The sequence below is a fragment of the Echinops telfairi genome, unplaced genomic scaffold (genome assembly GCF_000313985.2).
Source record: "Echinops telfairi isolate 266 unplaced genomic scaffold, ASM31398v2 ScPeMD7_7458;HRSCAF=8496, whole genome shotgun sequence".
NCBI classification, from domain to species: domain Eukaryota; kingdom Metazoa; phylum Chordata; class Mammalia; order Afrosoricida; family Tenrecidae; genus Echinops; species Echinops telfairi.
The window spans coordinates 49,427,862-49,453,451 of record NW_022111358.1 but is presented as its reverse complement, the minus strand read 5'-3'; the positions used below and the strand labels follow the sequence as shown (position 1 = coordinate 49,453,451).

The window sequence follows — 25,590 nt, the reverse complement described above, 5'->3', positions numbered from 1 at the left end:
AGACATGGAAAAATAATAATAATTTATAAATTATCAAGGGTTCGTGAGGGAAGGAGGGTGGGGGAGGGAGGGGGGAAAATGAGGAGCTGATACCAAGGGCTCAAGTAGGAAGAAAATGTTTTGAGAATGCTGATGGCAACCAATGTACAAATGTGTTTGACACAATGGATGGATGGATGGATTATGATAAGCGTGTACAAGCCCCAAATAAAATGATTTGTTTTAAAAGAAAGAAAGAAAATATAGGTCAATCCAAACCACACACGCACACATGCGTACACACACACACACACACACAAAATGCTGCTTACAAGAAAGGCACCTTAGATATAAAGATAAATAAACTAAAATCATAAGATAGAAAAAATATATCAAGCTGATGCAGTCAAAAGAAAGCTGGGTAGCAATATTAATCTCAGACAAAATAGACATCAAGGTTAATGACATAATGAGAGACCAAGAAGGTCACTATATAATTCTGAAAACCTTCATTGAACAACAAACCACACTGTAACTAATATATACATGTAAAATGGAAGACCACCAAAATAGATTAATTAAATTCTTACAGAAATGAAGAGACAAATAGATCAAAATATGATAATATTAGACTTCAATATATCACTTTCAACTAAAGTCATCAACCAGAAAGGAAATCAATGAAGATACAGAAAAATTAAACAATCAACTTGATTTCATAGATATATAGAGCATCTACCAAGGAAAATTCATTTCACTTTCTTTTCTAGCGCTCACAGCACATATTCTAGAATAGATATTTTTTTAAGTCATAAAGCAAGCATCAATAAATTTTGAAACATTGAGATACTACAAATCACTTTTTCAGATCACAAGGTCATGAAATTAGCAATCAACCATAGAATGATCAACTCCAAAAAATCTAATACATGGAAATTGAATGACACTTAAGAACCACTGGATAATTGAATAAATGAATAAAGAACAAATTGAAAGATTCCTTGAAACAAATGAGAATGAAATACAACAAATCAAACCTCTGGGACATGGCAAAAGCAATGCTCAGAGGCAGTTTATAGCAATAATTTCCAAATCAAAAAGGCATAAAGAATTAAACACCTTCATACATCAACTAAAACAACTGGGGGGCGGGGGGAGAAACAGCAAAGCAAGCCATCAGATACTCAAAGAAATCATACAGATTAGGGTAGAAATGAATGAATGGAATGAAATGTTTTAATTATAGAAAAAAGAAGTTGGTTCTTCGAAAAGATGAACAACATTGATGAAACACTGGCAAACTTAAAGGACAAAAATGAGAAAAAGTAAATTCTACAAATAAGAATGAAATAGGTGATAAACAACAGAATCAAATAAGATTTTTTAAAATCACACAGAATTATGAAAATGTTTATCCCAACAAATATGAAAATCTAAAAGAAATGGATGAATACCTAGAAATGCATTATTTAGTTAAATGACCACAGACTGACGTAGAAAACCTCAACAAACCCGTAACTGAGAAGGAATAGATGTAGTCACTAAAAAAAAGCCCAACATCAAAAAGTCTGGGACCAGATGGTTTCACTGGGCACTCTATCAAATATTTAGAGAAGACTTAATACCAATTTTACACAAACCATTCTACAAGATACCAAACTCATTTTATGACGCAACTATAACTCTTGATACCTGAGCCAGGCAAAGACATCACCAGAATTGACAATTACAGGCCACTATCGCTAATTAATACGACACCAAGATTTTCAATAAAATCCTAGCCAACAGAATTCAACAAAGCATCAATAATAATCATAATAATACATCACTGTCAAGTCACATTCATAACAAGTATGCAGGGATATTTTAACATTAGAAAATCAATGTAATTCACCACATAAAATAAAAAGAACCATGTGATTATAGCAATTGATGCAGAAAAGGCATCTCATAAAATTCAACATCCATTTCTGGTAAAAAAACAAAACAAAAAAACTCCATAAAATAGGAACAGAAGGAAAATTTCTCAACATGATACAAGCCATATATGGAAAATCAATGGCCTACATCTCACTAAAACCAAACCCACTGCCACCGAGTCGATGCGGACTTGGGACAGGGTAGAACTTGCCCCTGTGGGTTTCCAAGACTGTAAATGTTTATGGGAGTAGAAAGCCGTGGAGCAGACTGGTGGTTTTCAACCGCCAACCTCACTTAATGGAAAGAAATAAAAAACATTCCCTCTTCAAACAGGAACTAGCACCGGTTGCCCTTTATCTCCACTTTTATTTTATATGGTCCTGGAAGTTTAAGCTAGAGTTATATAAAAAGATATTAAAGGTATTCACATAGGCACAGAAGAAATAAAACTCTTCTTTATTCACAGATGATATAACCCTGTTTCTAGAAAATCCCAAAGTTTCCATTAAAGAATTGCTCAAATTGAAAATTTAGGCAGCATAGCAGGCTATAAGATCAACATACAGAAATCAGTTAAATTCTTGCATATTAAAGATGCTGCTGCCAAAAAAGATAGCAAAATAGCAATACCTTTTAAATAATTACACAAAAGATAAAATATTTATGAATAAATCTTACCAGAGAAACAAAAGACCTATACAAGGAAAGCTATAAAACACTCTTACAAGAAAACAAAAGAAAGTATAAAACACTCCTACAAGAAAACAAAAGAAACTTACACAAATGGAACAAGCTACCATGTGCCCGGATAGGCAGAGTAAACACTTTGAAAATGTCAGTATTACCAATAATACTTTACAAATGCAGTGCAATTCCAATCCAAATCCTACCACAATTCTTCATAGAAATCGGGGTAAAGTAACTGCCAACTCTATATGGAAAGGGGAAAAAAATCAAGATAAATAAAACAATATATATTTAAGTAGGAGGCCTTTCACTCCCACACTTTAAAACCTCTTATTCTAGCCATGGTGATCAAAACATCCTGGTACTGATACAACAACAGATCTGAAGACCAGTAGATTAGATCAAGAACATAGAAATCCAACCAAGTACTGACAGAAAACTCATTTTGGATAAAGGAGTAAGACACAGTAAGTGGGGGAAGTGATAGTCTTTTCAACAAACGATGCTGGAAAACCTGAATCTTCACCCGTGAAGAGTGAACTAGGACTCCTACCTCGTAAAAACCCAGACTGACTGCCATTTAGTTAACGCTGACTCGTGGTTGCCTCCTGGGGGCTTCGAAAACTGTGACTGCTTATGGGCGTAGAAAACCCAGGCTTTCTCCCACAGAGCTGCTGCTGGTCTCCGAACTGCTGACCATGGGGATCACGGCCCAACCCGTAATCACTACTCCACCAGGGCTCCCCCCATACCTCATACCACATACAAAAACAAACTCAAGATGGGTCAAAGGTATAATTATAAACCATACAGCTATAAGGACCATCAAAGAAAAAGGAGTGACAAACTTAAGGATCCTAATTCCAGGCATATACACTACCAAACCAAACAAAAATGATCCACCTTATAGAAGGCAAAGGACTGGGGCCTGCTAGAAAATACCACAGTTATGCATATCACAAGACTTCGTCAAACGAATGAAAAAGAGATTGGGGTGGCAGGGGGGATACATCAGAACAAGGGCTAATCTTCAAACTCTATAGAAAACTCAACATCATGACAAGAAACACACCAATAACCCAATCAAAAACTGGGCACAAGACATGTCTAATTTACCAAAGACAACATCAAAGCAGCGAACACCCGAGTGTTCGCATTGACTCACCCGAAGAAACACAAATCAGACCAACATGGAAGTCTGCTCACACAGAGCTTTTTAGCAAAATCAAGGAAGGAGAACGTAATGAATGCTGGAGCAGCAGCAGAAAGACTGGAACACTTTGCTGTCCCCGTGGGGCGGCAGAATGGTACCGCACGCTGGCAGTCGGCATGGCATGCCCTTAAACAAATGCAAATGCAAGCACCTAAGGATCTAGAAATCCCTCGAGTGGGTACATACCTCAAAGAAGCAAAGAGTAGAGCACAAGTAGACAAAGAACAGCTAGCTGTGATCATCGCAGCAATGCTCATAATAGCAAAAACATGGAAACAACGGAAGACTGATTATAGAGGAATGGATAATCTCTTATACATTCATATGATGGAATCCTATGTATCAATAGAAAACAAGGAGCTCTCTCGGCCACGGGTCCTCGCAGCTCAGAACTAGCAGGATTTGGTGCTATTGAGAAATTTATGGTTGAATATATGCAGTGGAGAAGAAGTTGGCAGAGTACAAATGTAATACCAAGACAGCAACTGAACTAAAATGAGTGAAACTGCTTTTGGTTACAAGGGTCTGAATATTCTTTTATATGATATTGCTAGTACACCATTAACAATGTCACGTGAAATATCCGTCTAAAGTTGATGAGAATTTTGATTGTGTAGAGGTCAATGATGTTGAAGGCAACGTTAGACAGATCATTCATTCTACCTGGATTTTGCACAAATGATTTTCTATCTTTTCTAGAAAAGGAGGTTGATTTCAAACCATTCGGAACCTTGCTCCATACTTACTCTGTTCTCAGTCCAATCGGTGGAGAGAACCTTCCCTTTCAGATTTACAAAGCTGACATGACCCGTGAAGGCCTTCAAGAATATCGGGAAAGACTCCATAAAAGAGAGAGAGGACCAGTGGTGTGGGTGGCGATACTGGGAGGGTAGAGGGAGAGTGGGTTGGAAAGCGGGAACTGATTACAAGGATCTACATGTGACCTCCTCCCTGGTGGACGGACAACAGAAAAGTGGGTGAAGGGAGACGTCGGACAGGACAGGGCAAGATATGACAAAATAATAATTTATAAAGGGCTCATGAGGGAGGAGGGAGCGGGGAGGGAGGGGTAAGATGAGGACCTAATGCCAGGGGCTTAAGTTGAGAGGAAATGTTTTGAGAAGGATGAGGGCAATGAAAGTACAAATGTGCTTTACACAATTGATGTATGTATGGATTGTGATAAGAGTTGTATGAGCCCCTAATAAAAGGATTAAAAAAAGAAAGAAAGAAACTGATGGTGGCAGCAGTTGTACAATGCTGCTTGATGTGACTGAACTATGGAATGATATGATCTGTATTAGCTCCCAATAAAATGGTTTTGGAAAAAAAGAGAGAGATTCCAGACCTTTTTGATGTGGGTAATAAAAACAGCTGGCTTTATTGATGTGGATGATGACAGGAGGCATTACTTTCTAGTACTTGAGAAGTATGTGGGTGGAACTATGCTCTTTGCGACTAGAGGCTACACGGCAGTCTGTAATTACCATGTGCACCCAGACAAAACCCAGTAACGTGTAAGAAAGATGCGGATATTGACTCCATTTCAATGTCAAGGCCATGGCCCTCAACTTCTTAAAACAGATTAGAGATACTACATTGGCTCTCCTTCAGTTCCTCATATTACAGCAGGCGATCCATCTAAAAGCTATGTGACATTAAGAGACTTCATGTTTGTGAAGCTTTGTCAAAGACATGGCAATAAAGGCACAAAAGAAGTTCAAAATCAATAAGCAGCATACTAGACAGGTTTATGAAATTCTTCGACTACTGTTAGCTGCCATGCGTGACACTGAACAACACAGAAGCTGTAGACGAGATAACAGAAGACCAGTCAGTCCATAGAAGAAAGAGCAGACAGACCTTGCTACGATGAGACAATGTCTTAGACCAGGAGAACTAACAACGCAAATGAGTCAAGTAGAAAGAAGCATGCCACGTGAACAAAGCTTTCAGGAACTTGTGGAAGATTACGGACTTGTCATTGAACAACTTGCTCAAAAGTGAAGCTGCACGTGTCTGTACAGGGTGCTGTGGAAAAGCCCATGAAGGCTTTACTTTAAATATCTTGCAAATTTGACTTACATGGAAACGTATCTTTAGCTGAATGTTTTCTTTTGGAGAGATTATATATTTTTAAACATTCTTTCAAATCTAGGAGCATATATTGCATTTAGAGAAGGTATAGCTTCTGAAATACCACTACAATTGCTTCTGCCCTTAACAGTATAAGCATATAAAATAAATGCTTAACTGTGATTAAAACAATAAATGACAATTCTTTTAAACACCATGAGAAATGGACAAAACTAGAGACCATTAAGCTTAGCAAACTATTAGTCTTACAAAGATAAATATTTAATAACACCATTATGATAAGGAAAACCAAAGACAAAGAAATGTGGTTTTCACACCAAAAGATAAGACTTTGATGACTCTGAGGAGGCCAGGGACAGGGCTGGGGGGGGGACAGGAGGAGGAGGGAAGGGATAAGATAGGGAGGAAGGAGGGAGGGGGATGGGCGGAGGTAAATCACCACCTGTAGGGGGTTAGCAGGGCATTCTCGCTGATCCCCTTGTTGAGAAGGGCTGTGTGACTACGTGCTCCTTTAAAAACTGAAATGGAAAAAGAAAATCCCTCCAGATTCCTTACGCCTTGAACCTAAATACTAGTCTGAGTGCCCTCCTCACCGCCCCCCCCAAAAGGAACCCTAAACGGAAGGGGGCCTGGAGTCTTTAGTGACATGAGTTCATCTCAAACATGTGGAAAAATAAAAACCCAGCTACCCACTGGCCTCTCCGTTGTCCGGGCAATGGCCCAGGCACAGACCACCCACGGACCACAGAGGAGGCGAGCTCACCTGAGGCCCGCACTGGCTGCCCTTCTCCCCTCAGGCTGGGAAGGTAGGTGGCGTGCATTCTGCAAACTCACTAGCTCTGTCCTCCAGGGACTTCTTAGCAATTAACTCCAAGCTGACGCCATTTTGAGTTTCTCCAGCAACTCAGCAGTGGCCACTCTGCCCAGACTGATGCGACCTCTGCGGTGGGCACCCGGCCTGCCTGTGATGTGGCCGTGGGCACTCACCTCAGCGAACACCTCCACTTCAACCATGTTCTGCTCCTTCTTGCCAGACATCAGCATCAGCTTGTTCTGCAGCTCTCTCAGCTCTTCTAACGAGTACCGTCGTGCTTGCCCGTGGTCACCAAGACTCTCAGGAAGGTCCAAGTGTAGGACGGAGTCTGGGGAGATCTGGGGCACATCACAGAGGGAGCGGTCAGTTACTGGAGGCAGAGCCCCCGCATGTCCCCTAAACACCCCTGGGACCCGAGCTCAGGCACCTTTGGGCCATCTTTCGGCGCCTCGATGACATAGACCCCTCTGCTGTTGATGGCTGTTGCCAGGGACAGGGACGAGAGCTCCACGGACCCGTGTGTTTCCTTCACTGTTTTCAGCCATTCCAGGTTCCTGGCAGAATCACGCTGTGGGGAGAAGTCGAGAAATTGGTCCCTGGGTCAGATGATCATAGCCTTTCGCCGCTCCCGGTAGTATTCCTCTCTCTCTCCATTTTCCCCGGGAGAAGTCCCTTCCTCAGGTCCAGGCTCTGCAGCCCCCCCCCAGGAGAGCCTTCCCCACCCCGCCCCCACAACTGTACTGGGAACAGCTCCCACGGGCTCGTGCGCCTCCCTCACAGCATGCCTGACCCTTGGTATTGCCACATCTCTAAGAAGCCGGTGTCCAGTCTCCACTAATGGCCAGGCCCTGGTTGGCGGGTGGGGCCCTTGGCCTGCATCCTTAGTCAGTGATGAAGATGGACAGACACGAAGCCTGCTTCCCTTGGGAAGCCCACTCGGTCCAAGGCGAGGAGGCGGAAGTTCCAGACTTTGGGGAAACCGGCACAGATGTGTTTGTTTGTATTTGAGCTTGTAGCCGAGAAAATGCAAACAGTCCATGTGTTCACTGCAGTTCTCATTTCTCCCTCGCCCCCCAGGGCTGTTCTGCGGCTGGTCCAGCTGCCTGGGCAGCACGGGGTCCTCTGGGAGGTCCCATACATAGTGTCCATAGGATCTGGATCTGTGGAGGAGGCCCCTGGTGCACACTGTTGGTTCTGAATCCTACCAACTGCACGCACAACAGAATGAAACATGGTCCTACCCTGCGACATCCTCACAATTGTCCTGTTTAAGCCCATGGTTGCAGCCACTTGTCCATCCATCTTGTCAAGTTGTCTTCTTCTTCACCAAGCGCGATGTCCTAATTACAGGGACTGGTCTCTCCTGATCCCATGTCCAAAGTACGTGAGATGAAGTCTTGTCGTCCTGTTTCTAAGGAGCGCTCTGGCTGTACTTTGAAGATAGACCCGATTCTTCTTCTGACAGGCCCCAATACTTTCAATACGCTTCCCTAGCACCTAATTCCAGGGCTTTGGTTGTTTGGGGGTCTTTCTTTTGCAGTCTCCCACTTTCATGTGCATACGACGCTGGTGAAGATGCCCTGGCTTAGGGCGGGCACTCCTATGTCTTCCAAGTGGCATCCTTGCTCTTTAAAACTTTAAAGAGGTTTTGGGCAACAGCGATCCTGCATGCAGTGCATCACCTGACCTTGCTGCGCTTCCGTAAGCACTGACGGTGGAGCCAAGCAGGATGAAACCCTTGAAAAGGTCCACCTTTTCTCCGTTTTTCATGTTGTTCTCTCTTGGTCCAGCGGTGAAGCTGTTGTTTTCTGGATATTGAAGTGCAGCCCAGACTGGAACCGCCCTCCCTGCTCTTCAGCAAAAGCTCCAAGTCCTCCTCGGTTTCAGCCAGCCAAGTGGTGTCATCTGCACGCTCAAAAGTGTTCATAAGCCTTCCTCCAGTCCTGATGCCCACCCTTCTTCCGATAAGTCAGCTTCTCTGGTGATTTGCTCAGTATGTAGACTGAGTAAGTATGGGGAAGGGCTATCACCCTGAATTACATCTTCCCTGAGTTTAAACTATACTGTATTCTGTTTGAATGATGACCTCTTGGTCCAAGGACAGGTTCTGCAGGAGCACAAGGAGACGTTCTGGAATCCCTGTTCTTCTCAAGACTATCCGTAGTTTGCCATGGTCCCCGCAGTCGAATGCCTCTCCGTAGTCAATAAAATGCAAGTATCCTTCTGATAGTCTCTGCTTTCACGGAGATGCGGCTTCCATCAGCCGAGATTCCCTCGTGCCCCACCCGCTTCTGAGTCCAGCTTACTTTGCTGGTAGCTCCCTTTCAATACAAGGCAGCCACTGGTGTTGAATGATCTTCAACACCACTGAACGTGCATGAGCTGTGGGTCACTAGTGTCCGCATTCTCTTTGGAACAGGAACAGATAGTGATTGAGTCCAGTTGATTGGCCAGGCAGCTGTCTTCCAAATTTCTTAGCAGAGATGAATGAGTGTCTCTAGTGCTTAGCACTTTGTTGGAACCTTTCCATTGGTTTCTGTCAATTTCAGGAGCTTGGTTTTTAATGATGCCCTCAGTGCAGCTTGGACTTCTTCCTTCGGTACCATCAGTTCTTGACACACAGCACCTCTTGACATGTTTGCATGTCAACCAGCTCTTTCCGATAGTTACGCTGCGTGTTTCCATCGTTTGATCTTCCTGCAGCGCTCAATACTCTGGCCGTAGACTCTTCCAGGATTTCAGCTCAGCTCTTGAGTTTTGTCCTGTGGTTCTTTCCGCTCCGGGGATAGTTAGCGTGCTCTTTGTGGTTTTCTGCTTCCATGTCTTTGCACATTTCATAACATCCTAGTTTGTCTTCTTGAGCTGCCCCTCTTCAGCTTTTTGACTTCACCATTTCTTCCATCCGCTTTAGCTACTCTATGATAAATAGCAAGTTTCAGAGCCTCTTGACATCCACTTTTTAAAATGCAAATGTTTCTTTTCCACTTGTGGCAGATATGGAAAATACCAGAAGTATACTTAGCAAAATAACAAATTACTACCATTCGGGGAAAAGCCTTAGAAACATTTTAGCAAGCCCACTCAGTCTTTTTACCACGTATTTTGTATGGTCAGAATTAATATTGTTATATGAAATTTTGTACCCTGTATACATACGAGGAATAAAACATCTGTATAGAAAATAATGCTTTCTAAAAACCCTTTTAAACAGTTTCCTGAAAAGCTACCGCATTGAGTGTGTTTTATAATTTGCACATTATCTCCTCATGCTATAAGCCAGGCTTTCTTAAACTCAGTTCTGTGCGGGTACCAGAACGGAGAGGCTTACCAGTTTCTCGGGCAGGTGTGGGTCATTTTCCAGAGCCTTCCACAGCTCTCTCAGATGGTCCATGAACTCAGCAAAGCCTGCTGTTTTTCTGAGCTTGTAGAGCACTGAAGCATAGCCCTGCATGGCATCGTGGAAGCAGGCCACACGGTCCACCTCTATGTCGTTCTCACCTGCTGAGATGGCAGCCAGGTCCACAAACACCTTGACCCCGTTCATGTCTGGGAAGAGGAGAGACGAGGTCAGCACTAGAGACTTGGCCTCAGCAACATCCTTTTCGAAGTCCTCAGTGGACATCCAGTGGGTGCATAGTGCTTATCCACGGTCTACTTCAAATGACAGCACACAATGGCATCTAACCTCTACTGAGCAAAGCAATGTCCCGGGCACCAGACTAGGCAGGCTCATGACACCCCATTCCACTGAATCCACACAACATCCGCATTTTATACAAAAAGAGCCAGGCTGAGGGGGAGCACACTCTAGAAGAACTGAGCTGCATTCTCAGTGGGCTGATTGCTCAGCAAAGGGGAGGCGGGTTCAAGTGGGCAGTCCTTGGTAGAAAGCAGAGACTCCCATGGGAATATGGAGACTCCTGACCTCTGCTCCCACAGGGGACAGTACCTACAGCCCTCCACGGAGCCCCCAGTCTCAGAGTCCACAGGATCCCTACTGCCAACCTCTCCCTGTGCACCAGGCACCCCCTCCCCTCTTCTTGCCGACGCCCTCTCTGACTCCGTCCATGAGTGAGCTGTGAGTGGCAGCTAAGACACAGGGCAGGAGTGGCACAGGCTGCCTGGCCCTTGGACAGAAACCAAATGCACGACAGCACCCAGGATGCCCTCGGGCAGTCTCTTTGTGGGCGGAGCTTGCCTTGCCCGCTACTAAAACACCGGGTGGAGGACAAGGCAAGGGCAAGCTCTGAAAGGGCTCAATCCCATGTGTTCACAGCACGCACCCACGGGTGGTGGGAAGGGGCAAAGCGGGAGCTTTGTGCCGGGCAAGAGAGCCATTGCCCTGACATCAACTCCCTCGCCCAGCACTGAGCCACACACTGCTCTGCTACCTGGAGAACGAAGAGCTCAGGGCTCTGCCCTCGAGGCAGCATGGCCATGGGGTGGTGTTTCCTGCAGGTTTTGGAAAACCACCCACGGAACCACCTGGAGCTCTCTCGCCAGACACCTGCCTCCCCCCCCCTGCCATTGGCTTTACCTCTAAGGGTCTCCTGGACCCAGCTAATGAACTCCTTCCTCAGGGACAGCTCCTCCAGGCACTGGCACCGGTCACCGCTGATGTCCTGGACCAGCCTTTTGACACGGATAAGCTGATGGTTCATGCGGGCCAACTTTTCATGGCGGAAGGAGTCAAAGGCCTCGGTCTGCAAGACAGGGCTCTGCTGAACCCCCACATCTGAGAGCAGCAACTGGCCCACCCAGAGGGGGGCCTCCCTCCCAAAACACCCAGTCCGGGTGCCGCCGGGGCAGCAGGCCGTCAGGGATGACGCGCTTATCCTGGAGCAGCCGCGCTGACGCCCACCGCTGTGTGGCAGAGTCGAACTGCGCCCCTCCACAGACCAGCAGGCCAGCCGGCCTGGTGCCTCTGCGTGGACTTGAGGTCGCTCGGCATCGGATGTCAACCATTGCATCGCCCAGAGGCTCAACACTACTTGCGTTACCGCAAAAAAGTCCTATTTGGCGCTCAGAGTGGCCCTATGTACGTTCCAGTCCAAACACACTTGTAGTAGAGGCCCTTTTAATGTGCAGCGATCCTGTTTAGACTTTAATTCCTAACAGAAGCAGACCGCTTCATCTTTCTCCCTGGGGCGGCGGGGTTGGAACTGCTAACCTTTTGGTTATCAGCCCAATGCGTGGCTCTCTAGTTATAAAACATACCCCCTGTTCCTCGCACCCCACTCCCTGAGCACGAACCTCCTCATTCGTATGCCCAGTCCTCTGCCAAGCATTTTACGTGAACTGAGAAAATCAAAGCCTGACAGCGACCCTGCTGATCACACATCACTCCTCTTCCTGCTCTGAACCCGAAGACGAAGACGCTAGGACTCCGAGCAGTGAACACGGGGCCTTCTGTGTGCGTGCCCTCCATCAGGGGCACCCGTCTATGATGGCCCTCTGTGCTGCTGTGTGCTGTGGACTCAACGCTGGCCGTGTGCACACAGGACAACGGGAACAGCCCCCTCTGGTTGCCTGGGTTCTGGTCTTTATGGGAGCAGACTGCCAGGCCTTTCGCCCCGGGAAGTAGCTGGTGGGTTTGAACCGACTAGCTTTTGATTAGCAGCCAAGAGCTCAACTGTTGCTCCACCCAGGTTCCTTATGTTATAATACAGCTCACAGAATAAGCTTCTTTATTAATGTTTCCCATAAAAGAGACAGGAAACAAAAGACTAACAGAAAAATGTATATTGTTTCCGCTTCTTCTGGCTACAATTAGGAGATCTGGTTGGCTAGCCAACGAAATTCATGTCTCTTTATCCCATATAACCAAAGGAAACCAACTCACTGGTTACAAGTGTGTCCACTGCAAAAGGGTGACCACCCCTTCCTAACTGTGTGATCCTCAGACCAGACCGAGCCAACTCTCCCTTCGCAGGAGCAGTCGCACCATTCACAAACAGGGCGAGCGGGCGCCAGTGCCTGTCCAGGCACCAGGAGCTACCCTAGCATGACCATGGGAGGGAGCTGCTTGACCCTGGGGGCGGCCTGTCTGCCTTTTTCAACCAGAAAGCTTGTGGACCGCCAGGGTCCCTGAGGTGAAGTCCCCAGCCCTACCTCCCATCCCCCAGGCATCGCCGAAGAAAACTTACAAATTGTAATAGAGTGTGGAGGACACTGAAGTCACCAGTCAGGCCCAGGTTCGCTCTGATCTTCAAGATGACCTTGGCCGAGGATGCAGCCTGGTGCAGGTGATGGTATTCCTTGATCTGCTCAACCCGCTCCCTGACCCAGTGCTTTTGATCACTCTGGTCCACAGTGCACATGAGCCAGAGGTCTGAAGTCAGGTCACTGTATTTATTGACAAAGTCTTTGAAGACGACATTGATTTCTGCAAAGGTGACCTCTCCTGCCTTGAGAGCCTGGTAGAGTCTAGTGAACCTTTGGTAACAGGGAACACACAACCGGTGGTACACGTCCTCCAGGTGGAGCACCTGCTCTTCAGGCCCCGTCAGTGACTCGGCAGCCTCTTTCCAAAACATCTGGAAGATGTGGCTGTCCTTCAGCAAGCATGCCTTTCTCCCCATTACCTGGACCCGGGCGCTCAGGTGGTAGTGTGTTGTGAGCTCCCCCTGGAAGCAGGGGGGTGCTCTCACCTTCACAACCTCGTTTAGTCTCTTGCTGCCAAGGTCTTCCGAATGTCTGTGCGCAATCTCTCCAAAGTCCACTTGTGGAACGACAAGAACATGAGCAAAGTCAAACCGCTGACCACCAGTATGATTTTTCTTCCCTGTTTCTCTCCTCACCTCTCTGAGGAAGCTGGCCTGAAGACCGTTGCTGGCATTTTTCTCCATAGAGAGAAATAGCTCTTTCCCTTGCTTCTAGGACTTGTTTATCAAGGCACAGGATAAACGGCGCTGTCTAACTCTGGGCAGAGAGGATAAAATACATCCACTCTCATCCCCCTCCCACTGTCCCCACCCCTCTCCACCAACCACCTACCCCCACAAACCCCAGTGCTACACCAGGGTGTTAGGCAAATGCCAGAAGCCACCAGACTGGTAGGGCAGCCCCAACTCGTCTTTCTCCCTGAATTCTCTACAAGCAAGCACACTGGCCATCCCAGTAACTAGAAAATTAGCACGTAGTGATCAAATAAATAAATCTGAATTGAAAGCCTGCCTTAGTCATCAAAATGCTGCCTTTCTCTCCGACCCTCATTCCATGTGGCATGTAATGTAATTCACCACCTCCTCCTAAATAGACGGCTTAGTTGCTAGGCAACAACACAAAGGATTCTCTGGCTCCATACACAGACATGTGATAACAGCATACTCAGACAGATACCTCTCTCAGGAAGCTAAGAGAGAATTTATACTATTAAACTTAAGGTGTAAGAAAGAGAAAGACGTAAGATACAGGAAACATCAGATGAAAAAGTGATACGGTGGGAGGGTGGCCCTCAGTGAGTATGTCCCTATTGGGATTGAACCCCTCCTGCCTTCCTCTCCCCTCTGGGCTCCCAGAAAGCCTGCGGTCTGTCTATGCCACCCCAAAAGGAGGCTGGAGTTTCTCTTCGGGCAATTTGACTAACCGGAGAGAAAAGGCCTCAAAATGCATCGTAGTAAACATGCTCGCCCACATCACCCAGAGCAGCGGTTCTCAACCTGTGGGTCGCAACCCCTTTGGGGGCTGAACGACCCTTTCACAGGGGTTGCCCAATGCATAACATTAGCAAAATTGCAGTTATGAAGTAGCAACGGAAATAACTTTATGGTCGGGGTGGGGGTCAGCACCACATGAGGAACTGTATGAAAGGGTGGCGGCATGAGGAAGGTCGAGAACCCCTGCTCTAGAGGGTCGCACAGTCAAATGACCTAATGCACACACTCAGTTTTAAGGCAGTTTAAGAGGCTCCGCTCTTAAATACACGATTTCTAAAGAGATGAAGAACTCTCACATGAAAGGAGCTGTCAAAACAACCAACAGATAAAAACTTAGAAGAAACAAGAAATCCTTCAAGGACAAGAAAGCCTCTAGACAAAAAGTACCATTCATCATCTCAGAAAGACAACAGGAACAAGAGCAGGCAACTGAAAAAGTACCATTCATGGAAAAAAGGGTGCCTGTAAGTTAACTGTCTATGAGAATTCAAAGTGAGAAATACGATAGAAAAGTTGAGGGAAGTTGAGAAAAGCTTTCAGAAAGCAACGCAAAACCCCAAAAGAAAATAGGAGAGAAAAATTATGAAAATTAATTACATAACCATCTCATTAAGTCCAATATCCACTTAATAATATGGCAAGGGGAAAAAAGGATGAAAGAAGATAATCAGTGAGATAACTCAAGAGAAGACCCAAGAACACACAATTAGAAAGACTCCCCTCCACCAACCGCACAATGGAGAGAAAGCAGAGCTACACGGTGGCGCACGGCTGTGACATTTCCGACCCCGGAGACAACAAATAGCTCAAGAGTTTAGAGGAAGACAAGTAGATGCCATGCACGGGATCAGTAGTTGGAATTGCACCTGATTTCATAACAGCAACTTTTTAGAGCATCATGGAGCAGCACATTCAAAATCCTGAAGGACGGTCACTTCTACTCTGTCGTTTTCTAAGTCCTCGGTGTGATTCTAGAAGCCCTGCGGGTGGAGAAGCGACCTGAGAGAGAGCGCTGGTCTGAAACCACCAACGCCTCCGCAGGGGAAAGCTGGGCGTTCCACTCCCGAGGAGTTCCAGGCTCAGAGGCTCACGGGACAGCTCTAGCCTGCCCTCCAGGGTCGGTGTGAGTTGGCATCAACCGGCCTGGCAGTGAGTTTGGTTGGGGTCTGGAGGTACAAGTCTACCCCTAGCTGAACGATCGATCTCATACAAGAGTAGACATTTTCAGATACAGAAAGTATTGAAATGTTAACCTCTTAAGCAGTCCCTTTCTTGTGAAGGTACTAGAGCAGACATTCTACTATAACACAGGTGTGCAGTGAAGTCGAGAGATATGGGAGATCGATCCCTGAGGATGAAGGGAGACGCTGGGATGGACGTTCAGTCCAGTTTGAGGAGATTCCCTCTGAAGCTCAAACTGGTTGTTGTGAGAGGAAATCCGGCCTCTCTGAGTCAATGGCAGGTGTTGGGTTTGGGCTGGGGGTCTACAGAGCCAGGGAAGGCTGCCTAGTCTAAATCAGGAAGTCTGTGTGCGAGTTGTGTCCTTTCACCGTGTTTCATTCAAGCTGTGTGCCAAGCAAATGCTCCCGGACGCTGGGCCATGAAGAACTCGGCATCGCGACAGATGCAGATGGCACAAGACGCGCTTGCTGAAAGCGAGGAGGACTGAAGAGACTTTCTGATGAATCCAAGACCACAGCCTTCAGCACGGATCACAACTCAGGGTCAAGAAAACAAAAATCCTCACAAGTGAACCCACAGACACCATCATGACACAAGGAGAAAGACGGAAGCTGTCCAGGACCCCACTTGACGTGCCGCTACCATCGCCCGGCAGCGAAGTGGTGGGGAGGAAATCAAAGGATGCACCGCAATGAACAAACCTGCCGTAGAGATCTCTTCCAAGCATTGAAGAGCAAGGGTGCCACCCTGCAGACTACGGTGCCCTGACCCCCGACACGGTGTTCTTCATTGCCTCGCCTGCATATGAAAACTGCACAGTGAATAACCAAGAGTAGAGATGCATTTGGATTACGGTGTCGGCGGAAACAATACAAAGTAGTATGGACTCCCAGAAGAACAAGTCTGTGTCTTGGAAGAAGGAGAGCCAGCATGCTCCTGAGAAGCAAAGATGGTGAGACTTGGGTTCGTGTCCTTTGGACATGTTGTCTATCAGGAGAGACCAGCCCCTGGAGAAATAACGTCAAGCTTGGAACAGGGGAGGGTCAGTTCAAAAGAGGAAGACCTTCCGGAGATGGGTTGGCGCCGTGATGACAGCAGTGGGCTCAGACATCACAACTGTGAAGTTGTGCAGGACCAGGCAGGGCCTTAGTGTACGCAGAGTCGCTACGAGTCAGAGCTGGATTGACAGCAACGACTCAGAAATCCACCCTCGTACTCAGAGGACAAAGCACACGTAGAGAGACCACAATTCTTGAGAAAACAAATGCTTTGCAAGAAACGAAATTAACCATAGTCTACCTCATAGCTGCATTATGAACATCCATTCTCAGCATTGTGGTAAATTAAACCCTGAAGAGTGGTCTAATTGAAATGAGATGACGGGGTGTCATGAGAGCGAGAACAGACAGCTCTGAACCCTCCTTGCCCACAGTGTGTCTGCTCACCCCTGAAGAACCCCAGAGCTCACGAGCATATTATGTAGAGACTTTGGGGTAAATACCAAAAGGAGCTGTGGCAAAGAGGCAACGCTGGCCCTCCCTTCAGAAGGGAGTGCACAAAGCACTGCTGTGGCGGTCAGCTCTCGCCCCTCTCTCCAGGAGACCCCTCAGATGGTTACGCCACGCTACCTCTTATCAGATGCTTCACTCTCTCACACAGGCTCAAGAGATGATCGATATATTGTTTCTCCCTTTTTAAAAATTGCAGCTCATTCGTTCTGCAGTCCAGCGCAGCCTTCATATCGCGTTCTTTATCCTGGGGTGAAAGACTTTTACTCTCTGGGGAAAAAAGAACCAAAGAGGTAACCCCACAGATCAGACCAACACATGCTTCTCCCCAGCACCCCGTCTTCCGGCTCCCTCTGCCCGAGCTCCATCTACGCGGCCGGGGCAACTGGCACAGCCACTCTGCTGACACAGCGCCTCCACACGAGAGCCCCCCAGAACAAAAAAGGAGGACGTGCCCTGACTTTGCCCGTTTTTTATCTCTTCCCCACCGTGCCCCCGAGAAACCTAAACCTCTGTGACGTTACTGGAGAGCTGAGCTACTCACTGTACCGCTCGCCTCTTTACTAAAACGCACACGCGGGCTCGGACACCCCTTGTCCCACTAAGTCCTCGGGAGGCTCAAGTCCCCTCCTCTGCGCGACACATACTTATTTCCCAGATGTCGAGAAACTGAGCCTTGTGCTTCTCAAGCAGCTCCAGTTGTCGCACGAAAATCTGCCCACTTAGGAGGTCCCCAACAACGTCTGTGAACACAGAGTCCGCGGTGCCCATCAGCCTCTGGCCGTCCTCGGTCAAGTTTGCTAACGTTTTCTCGTCGGATCCTGATCAGGGCAAGAACATCAGTAAGACTGTGGCCCCATTGACTGATGTCTTTGAAACCTGTGAGTCCCCAACATCCTCCTCTTTGTTTGCCCCAACTTCCTGCACCTGAGGTGCAGTCATCAACGTCTGCTAAGCACGTCTAAACCTCAAATGTTCACCCTTGGGGTCCAGCCTCAACTACTTCCATCTCCCAAACAACTTCCTTGCTCATGGGCATGAGTTCCCCCAAATCCAGGCTCCCCACAATTTCAGGTTTCCACAACTTGCACCACAACCTCACCGTCTCACTGAAGACCATCCTTAAACTACACGTGATCTCCTTAACCCCCCGCCCAGGTGAGACGGTCGACAGCAGAGACATAAACTGCCCGATGGCCAGATTCACATGGCCAAGGCGGCATTTTGAGAATTGGGGAAAACAGAAACAGCGACCTGAGCTCAAGGGGACTTGACATTCCGTAGGTCTTGGCTGCCCCACAAAACTTGGAATGTGAATTTGGGATCAATTTTGAGGACAGGATTTTTGAAACATTTAACGATAAACCACTGGAAGTTCTTTCTCTGTGATCTAGGATACATGGTACAGCACTGTGAAGGGTGGTAGATTACGGCCGCACAGTTGGGTAAGCATCCGCCTGCCGACTGAAAGGTCAGTGGTTCAAGCCCACCAGCCACTTGACAGGAGAAAGAGTGGCTGTCTCCTCTGCCAAGATGACAGCCTGGCAGCACCACAGGCCTACAAGGTCGCTATAGGTTAGACGCTGCTCAACGGCAAGGCGTATAATACTATTCGCTCTGAGTTTTATTTGAGATATAAAAACATATACTGTTTTATACATAAATGTCAAGACTTGGAAGAAACAAAAATATGCTTCAACAAGTTGATAGATAAACTGTGTTATGATTCATACAGCAGAGTATTTTTCAACGATAAAGGAAGCTATCTGGTCACAGAAACAGACTTGAAGGAACCGCGAATGCATGCTGCTCTGCAGGGGGCACTTTGGGAGCAAGGAATCACGCTGTGTGACCCGTCATGGCGGGATCATGACCTGCATCTGTGGGCGAGGACCGGGAGTGCGAACAGCACTGTGTTTTCGGTGAGGCAGGGACTCGGGTTGCATGTCCTATTTTGCTCTCAGAATGAGAGGGATGCGGTGTTCGGACCAGACTCACGTCATTTGACTTCCCGCTCTTCAAACTGAAGACGGCTACGGCCTGGGGGAGGGCCCATGGCACGGCGAGGTTTCTGAAGGATGGTCATCTGACAGAGACTCTGACGAACAGTAGGTTCGATCCCACCCACCCAGCAGTGCGTAGTGGGGAGGAAAGGCCCAGTGATCTGCATCCATTGAGGTCACAGCCAAGCCAACGGCACACACTGAGCCACTTTGAGTTGGCGTCAGCTCAGTGGGATGTCAGCACAGAGGCTCGTGTACGGTAGGCGCTCAATGAAGGAACCGTGGCTTCTAGGGTTCACTCTTATTGACCACGCAAGACAGCCTGAGCCTTCCTGGACCCTCGCCCAAGCTGCTGCATTTATCAAACAACAGCCCGCCCTCCTACTCAAATATCCTTCCCCTCTGCTCTCCTGGAAGCCTGTGGACCCCCATGGATGGCCCCACACACCACACACCATACAGTTTGAAGAGCTGCTTGATGTCTGGACCCGTGAACAGGTGCTTTAAAACCTCCTCCACATCTTGCACGGCCTCCCCGTTGCTCACTGGCCAGGACTCCGTGATCACAGCAGACAGCAGGTTGCCGAATTTCCGTAAATCACGCAAAGAAATTCTGTCGAGGATGCTGGTCTGAGACTACCAGACAATTGAGAGAGGGGGAGAGTTAGAGGGCTTTCTTGATTAGCATTTATTTATTCAGTGCCTTGAGTGAACACGTACTTGGGAATTCACATGCATGTCGCTCTGACTTTGACTGTAGTACCCCCAATGTAGCGGCTCTCTTCCCACCTCCTGCCTGTTTCTCCCCACTGTCAGCTTTAAACCTGGGCAAAGGCTTTCCAAAGGAGTGGGTAGCTCCCTGGTGGTCGAATTCTCCTTGTAAGTCTGTCCACCATCTGGCTGAAGGCCGAGCCATGGGGTTAATTTGGTTCCAGGTCTGAAGGCTGTCTACGGGCCATGATCTCATGGGTCTCCGGTTCGGGATTTTAAATAGCCGATGTGAATAACGCACGCACACGCAGCTATTTCAGCGCTGTAATGAGTCGTGCATGGCCTCAAAAGAACAGGTGAGTAAAACATGTGACGCAACTCTTCCTCCAGTAACCGGGTCAGAGCCCTGGAGGCTCACAGTGCACGCATTGAGAAGCCAGTGTGGCAGACACACAGAGAAGGGCCCTTCAGGGGCTGCCCGCAAGGGGGTCTGATTCCAGGCTGCCTGTGAGTGAGAGTCTTGTCACGCTACCCATCCCACTGCCTTCTAGTTGGGCCCCCGACTCATGCACACCCAGCGGCCCTGAGCTCCATGGGGCAGAAAGCTGCCCAGGCCTGCGCCAGCCCCATAGCCTTATGATCCGGAAGAAGATTTATGTTCCGGGGCTGACTCTTAGAAGTGGACAGCCAGATCTTTCTTCCTGGTCCGTCTGGCTTGGGAAGTTCTGCTGAAGCCTGTTCGGCAGCACACAGGCCTCCACTAGACGAGTGAGGGTGGGGAGAGGTAGACAGCATGTGGTGCGCTGGCCAGAACTGACCAGGGGTCTCCTGCAGGGAAACAATTCTCCCAATGAACCAGCCACGCCCTCATCAGCCATCCAGTAGCAGCCAGCTGAGCAGCGTGTGTCAAAGACTGGGTGGAGGACACCAGGTTTCAGAACCACTCCACGAGGCCAGTGAGGGGACGCCCACTCCCCATTCCCCGGTGCCAGCACCAGGCAGAGCGGCCGCTGGTTACCTGGCAGGCCGAGCTCACAGCTTCGACGGCGCACTTCTCAAAGCTCTTTGCCACGCTGCCGTCCAGGCCCGGGGCACCCCAGTTATAGCTGCAGTAGGCCGAGATCTGCAGGAGCGGCTTCTCCTGGGAAAGCAGAGATGCCGTGGGCGGAGCCGGTAGGACACTGTGCGCCCTCCTCCACCCTGTGTCATCAGAGGTCCCCGCCCCATTACTGTCACCTCCTCCCTGCCCCCGGCCCCAGACAGCCAGGCTGACGTGAGAGTCTGTCCTCACATGTGCCGAAAAGGCAGCTTGAAAAGTGGGTCAACTTTGACAAACAAGTGGGTTTCCCAACAAGATCCACCCAATGGTTACCTGTCATGCTAGCTCATATCCTGTCAAAACCAATGTCTGGTGGCAAAATGAAGAGAAAGAGTCAAGGTATTTCCTGGACTATCGTGACCCACCTCTGAAACCTGGGCTGGGATTGGATCACCGAGCCCAGGTCAGAAATGGAAACACGGCTTCCTGCCCGCACACAGGGAGGCTTTCCGTTCAAGTGCAGACTCCTGTGGACTTGTTGTTACTGATGGTCTGATTTTTATCCCTCTTCCCCTCACCCTCTAAATGAGCACCCCCAGATGCTGGTACCTGTTTGAGCCTCCCTTCCATGTCTCCCAGCAGCGCCTCCTTCCAGCCATCGTCCACAGCAAAGTGGATTTCCACCAGCCGGCTCCAGACCTGCAAAAGCCATAGCCCTGAGGCACCACGAGGACACTGTGTGATCCGTCAGGGGACAGGGACATCTGGGACTAGGGAAGTCTGATGTTGGAAGCACGTGATAAACCTCATGTCAGTGACTGGACTGGGGTGGCAGCAGGTGCTGTGTTACACGCCTACACCAAACTCGGCCCCTGACAGCTGCAGCATCTCCATGGGCAAGAGGCCCTGGCACACAGGTAGACCGGGGGCCTGCAGCAGGCACAGAAAAGGCTGGAAGTTGGCCGTCAACTCTGTCCCCGCTCCTCCAGAGACAGGATGCTGACTGCACTGGTCCCCAGCCCCCCAGGAGGAAGAGCCACAGGGGCTCCATGATCGGAGTGAGGGGTAAGCGGCCCCGATTCACAAGGGAACCACCTCACTGCAGAGGAGCGTGGTGGTAGCCCACTGAGGGGCTCCGTCAACACCACAAAGCCGAGCTCGCACACGGCACACAGCCACCGACTTGTGTGACACTGGAGCCCGTGAGGCATGCCACGGGCAGGGGCAAGATGACGTTAGGTGGAGTCTGTGGTCTATCCAATCAACTGGAAGCTCAGCTGCGTGGAGAGCTGTCGAGCACTGTGCGTTTTACCGAGAGAAACGAACACAGGCAGGAATCTCTCCTCGCCTGCACCGCCCTCCGCTCTCGCTCCACCCAGCACCTCCTCCCTCCTGCCAACTGACGCTCAGGGGCTTTCCTCTGGCCCCGACCAAACCCAACAGCCCCATCGCCTCCTCCATCCCTGCAGCTCTGTAGCACATGACGCTGCTGAGCACCCTGCTTGCTGAGAGTCCTCACTGCCAACGTGGACCTCTCTCCTCCAGAAGTAACCCCGGATGTCTGCTTGCCTCTCAGATAGTTCACGGTCTCATCTTTCTCCTCCGTTCTCAAAGCCACACCCTAGCTCATCACCCTGAAAGCCACGGTCGGCACCCACAGCACTGCACCACCATCACAGGGACCATGGGGGGTCAGGGGCTACAGGGCAAGCTTTCTGCACCAAGATCTCCATGAACCCTAAGACACCTGGTCAGACAAAGCGCTGAGTCCCTCTGATAGATGGGGACTTCTCAGGTGAGGAAGGCTCGTTCCTGGCCTCAAACTGTCCGGAGCACCAGTGGGAGTTGGGCCAGAGTCCCGTGTGGCCTCTACTCTCGGGATGTGGACCTGTGCCGTCAGACCACATTGCTCCTCAGGCACTTCCAGCAGTACCTCTGCACCCACCACACTCACCTTCATTTCCTCGGGGTAAGAGAAGGAGACGAGGGAAGGGTAGAAATTCTGGAGCATCTTCCTGGTAAAACTGCGCTGCAGCCAGCGCCTCGTCGCAGTGAGAGTGCCCTGGAACAGCGTTTGGACGGAGTCCTTCTTTCCGGGGCCGTGGCCCTGCGCTTCTGCCGAGTCCTGCGATCATGGGAGAGAGCAAGTTTAATTGCTCTCGCGAGCAGTAGACGTAGGTTTCCAAGGAGATGCCACCCTCTGGCCTCCTCCCGGATCATCCGACCTACCTCCAGGGTGGTGAAAGTCTACATTTTAAAGCACTGTAACACTCCTGAGGGAGCCCTGGGGGAGTAGTGGGTTACATGTTGGGCCGCTAACCACAGCATGGGCAGTTCAAAACCAGCAGCCACTGCAAGGGACAAAGATGAGGCTCCACAGGAGCCACCATCTCGGAAACCCCTAGGGGCAGCTTGGCCGCACCCGATAGGGTCTCTGTGAGTTGGAGTCAGCGAGGGTGATTTCTGTGTTTCACGGTCTCAGAATGCTGGGTCTTGCATGTGACGGTGGGAAGTGTGGGGACCCGGGGAGAGTCCGAGTGGCATGCATTCTCTGGGGCTTTGATAAAAGCGGGCAGCTCGGTGGTGGAGCAGTTCTGCGTTGGCTTGCGAGCCACGTGGTCCAAACCAGCAGCAGCTCCTGGGGGAAACACCGGGGCTTCCTCCTCCCGTCAACAGTGACAGGCTCAGAACCCACAGGGGGCGCTGTGAGTCGCATCGACCACGGCAGTGCGCGGGCTTGGTTGGGTTGGTAACAGCAGAGGTAGCCAGGCCTCCCCAGTAAGCTCACGGCCCTGGGCGCTGGCGGAAAGGGGGCATTCTTCCTCTGGATGGGCACGGACAGAAGCACCCCAGCAGCTGTAGCCCAGGCGACCCCAAACGAGCATGTGTGCAGATTCCACTGGTCTATAGACAAAGTCCCCCAGGGACATGAGCCAGCCAGTCACCTAGGAGGCAGCCCAAGGCCCGCTCCTTCCACTCCCCTCTCTCACCTCCCCAAGTGCCCACAACACTCCCCTTCCCACCAGGGCCTATCCCCACCCCTCCTCCTCCAGGGGCCTGGCACTCACATGGCCCCTCCTCTCTGCACCCAAGGCCTGACCTCGCTCTGGTAACTACTCAGTCTGTGGGGCTCTGAGTTCCGTGGGATCTTCCATCCAGGGGTGTCTGCCTGTCCTCAGTTCCCGGCCAAGACCTAGAGTCACACAGAGGACCAAGGTGTCCCCCAGAACTGCTAACTGCACCAGGAAATGGTCACACTCTAGGCTCGGGCCTCCCTGTATCCGTGCTCTCTGCTCAGGCCACTCCCTTTCTTAGGCCTCCACCGAACGGTTCAGACATCAGCCGGAAGTGCCACCCAGGTCCCCTGAAACCCGGACTTCCTGAGGTGGCCACCCTGCAGTCCCACCATGTTACAAAGTCAGTTTTCCATCCGCCCCCCTACCGCCCAGAGCCTGAGCCAGGCCCTCACGTCTGACGCTCTTGTACTCTTCATTGCCTGGACCCACCTGTCCACTAGACACCAACTCGCATTGCACATGTAAGACCAAACCCACCCCCTTGGAGGGCCATGACGCACATCATTCAAGTCAGAACCTAGTGACACCCCCCCCCCCTGCCCAGAGCACCACCTGGTCATCCGCCACCTCCTGCTGATACCGGTAAACCACTCTCACCTCCTTCTCATCACAGGCCTCCCGGGCTGCCCGGCCACCTGGTCTAACAGCAAACCTGGACCCCCACAGCTCTCTGTGTCCCTGTCCGCACGGCCATCAAATGCACCCCCATGTGCACGGTAATCTCCTCCTGAAGAGCCCCAGGGAGACAGGGGCCCGGGCCCCTTTCACTGGTCCTCCATAAAGACAGCAGCCCCCGTGCATGAACGAGCTCTGCTCCTCACGCTTCTGACGTGAATCACACACCTCTGTTTTTCGTTAGGCTTCATTACCATGGCCTTTTATTATCATCCGTATCTTTATAGATCAGATCTTTGGCAGTTGGCACGTGATTGATAACATCAGCACATTCCGTGCGGCAACAATGTGTGTAGTACTATTGCCAACCATAAGGTGTGAAAAGCAGTCACAGGTGCAGTCTGTCACAACTCTGAGTACCTGGGGACCACCTGCCCTGGATAACGGAGCCACCACTCCACCTCATTTCAGGAGCCCTAGACCTGGGAACCCGCTCGGCCTCCCTCGTCCACGGAGGCTGCTTGAAGCTCCACAGCTGTCCTGGGGGCGCCATCACGTGGCTTTGTGCCACTTACCACGAGAGGTTGAAGCGCAACGATTCTGCTAATCATCTCTGCAGACAGGACGGGGATCTCGTAAAACTTTTCACTTTTGGTGATCTCACAGACGGTTTCGTGAAGCTTCAGGCAGATGGTCAGGTAGGACTGAAAGACGGGACCCTCCGGAGCCCTGCCCGCAAAGAGTGGAGAGAGATGACTGGCCGCGGAGAGCCGAGGACACAGCGCTCATTGCAATGACAAGCTCCTTCCCTTCAAAACACCAAGGGAGGCATTTAAAGGAGTCCTGGTGGTGCAGTGGGTAAAGCATTCAGCTGCAACCCAAAAGGCCAGCAGTTTGAATGCCCGGCTGTTGTGCAGGAGAACGATGTTGCAGGACGCCCGCCTGAAGACCAGAGCCTTGGAAACCCGGTGAGGGCAAGTCTACTCTGTCCTACAGGCTTGTATGGGTCGGGATCTAACTGATGGCAACGGGGTTGGTTTTCAACTACCCAAAATGCATTCGTTTGGCCCCATAGATAGTAGCATCT

At 49.6% G+C, this 25,590-nt stretch overlaps 1 protein-coding gene and 1 pseudogene across 1 annotated transcript in view; one reads left to right on the top strand and one right to left on the bottom strand.

Moving 5' to 3' along the window:
• Positions 1-25,590, bottom strand: part of RNF213 (ring finger protein 213) — a 118,356-nt gene that overhangs the window by 59,134 nt on the left and 33,632 nt on the right. Inside the window, exons 13-24 of the mRNA XM_045299779.1 lie at positions 25,079-25,232; positions 22,766-22,936; positions 21,421-21,510; positions 20,791-20,913; positions 19,517-19,697; positions 17,706-17,879; positions 17,179-17,328; positions 12,857-13,431; positions 11,248-11,413; positions 10,039-10,256; positions 7,138-7,278; positions 6,884-7,048 (exon numbers count right to left, since the gene is read on the bottom strand). Coding sequence (XP_045155714.1) covers positions 6,884-7,048; positions 7,138-7,278; positions 10,039-10,256; positions 11,248-11,413; positions 12,857-13,431; positions 17,179-17,328; positions 17,706-17,879; positions 19,517-19,697; positions 20,791-20,913; positions 21,421-21,510; positions 22,766-22,936; positions 25,079-25,232 — 2,308 coding nt within the window. The remainder of the gene's footprint in view (positions 1-6,883; positions 7,049-7,137; positions 7,279-10,038; positions 10,257-11,247; positions 11,414-12,856; positions 13,432-17,178; positions 17,329-17,705; positions 17,880-19,516; positions 19,698-20,790; positions 20,914-21,420; positions 21,511-22,765; positions 22,937-25,078; positions 25,233-25,590) is intronic.
• LOC105979187 lies at positions 2,928-5,806 on the top strand (annotated as a pseudogene).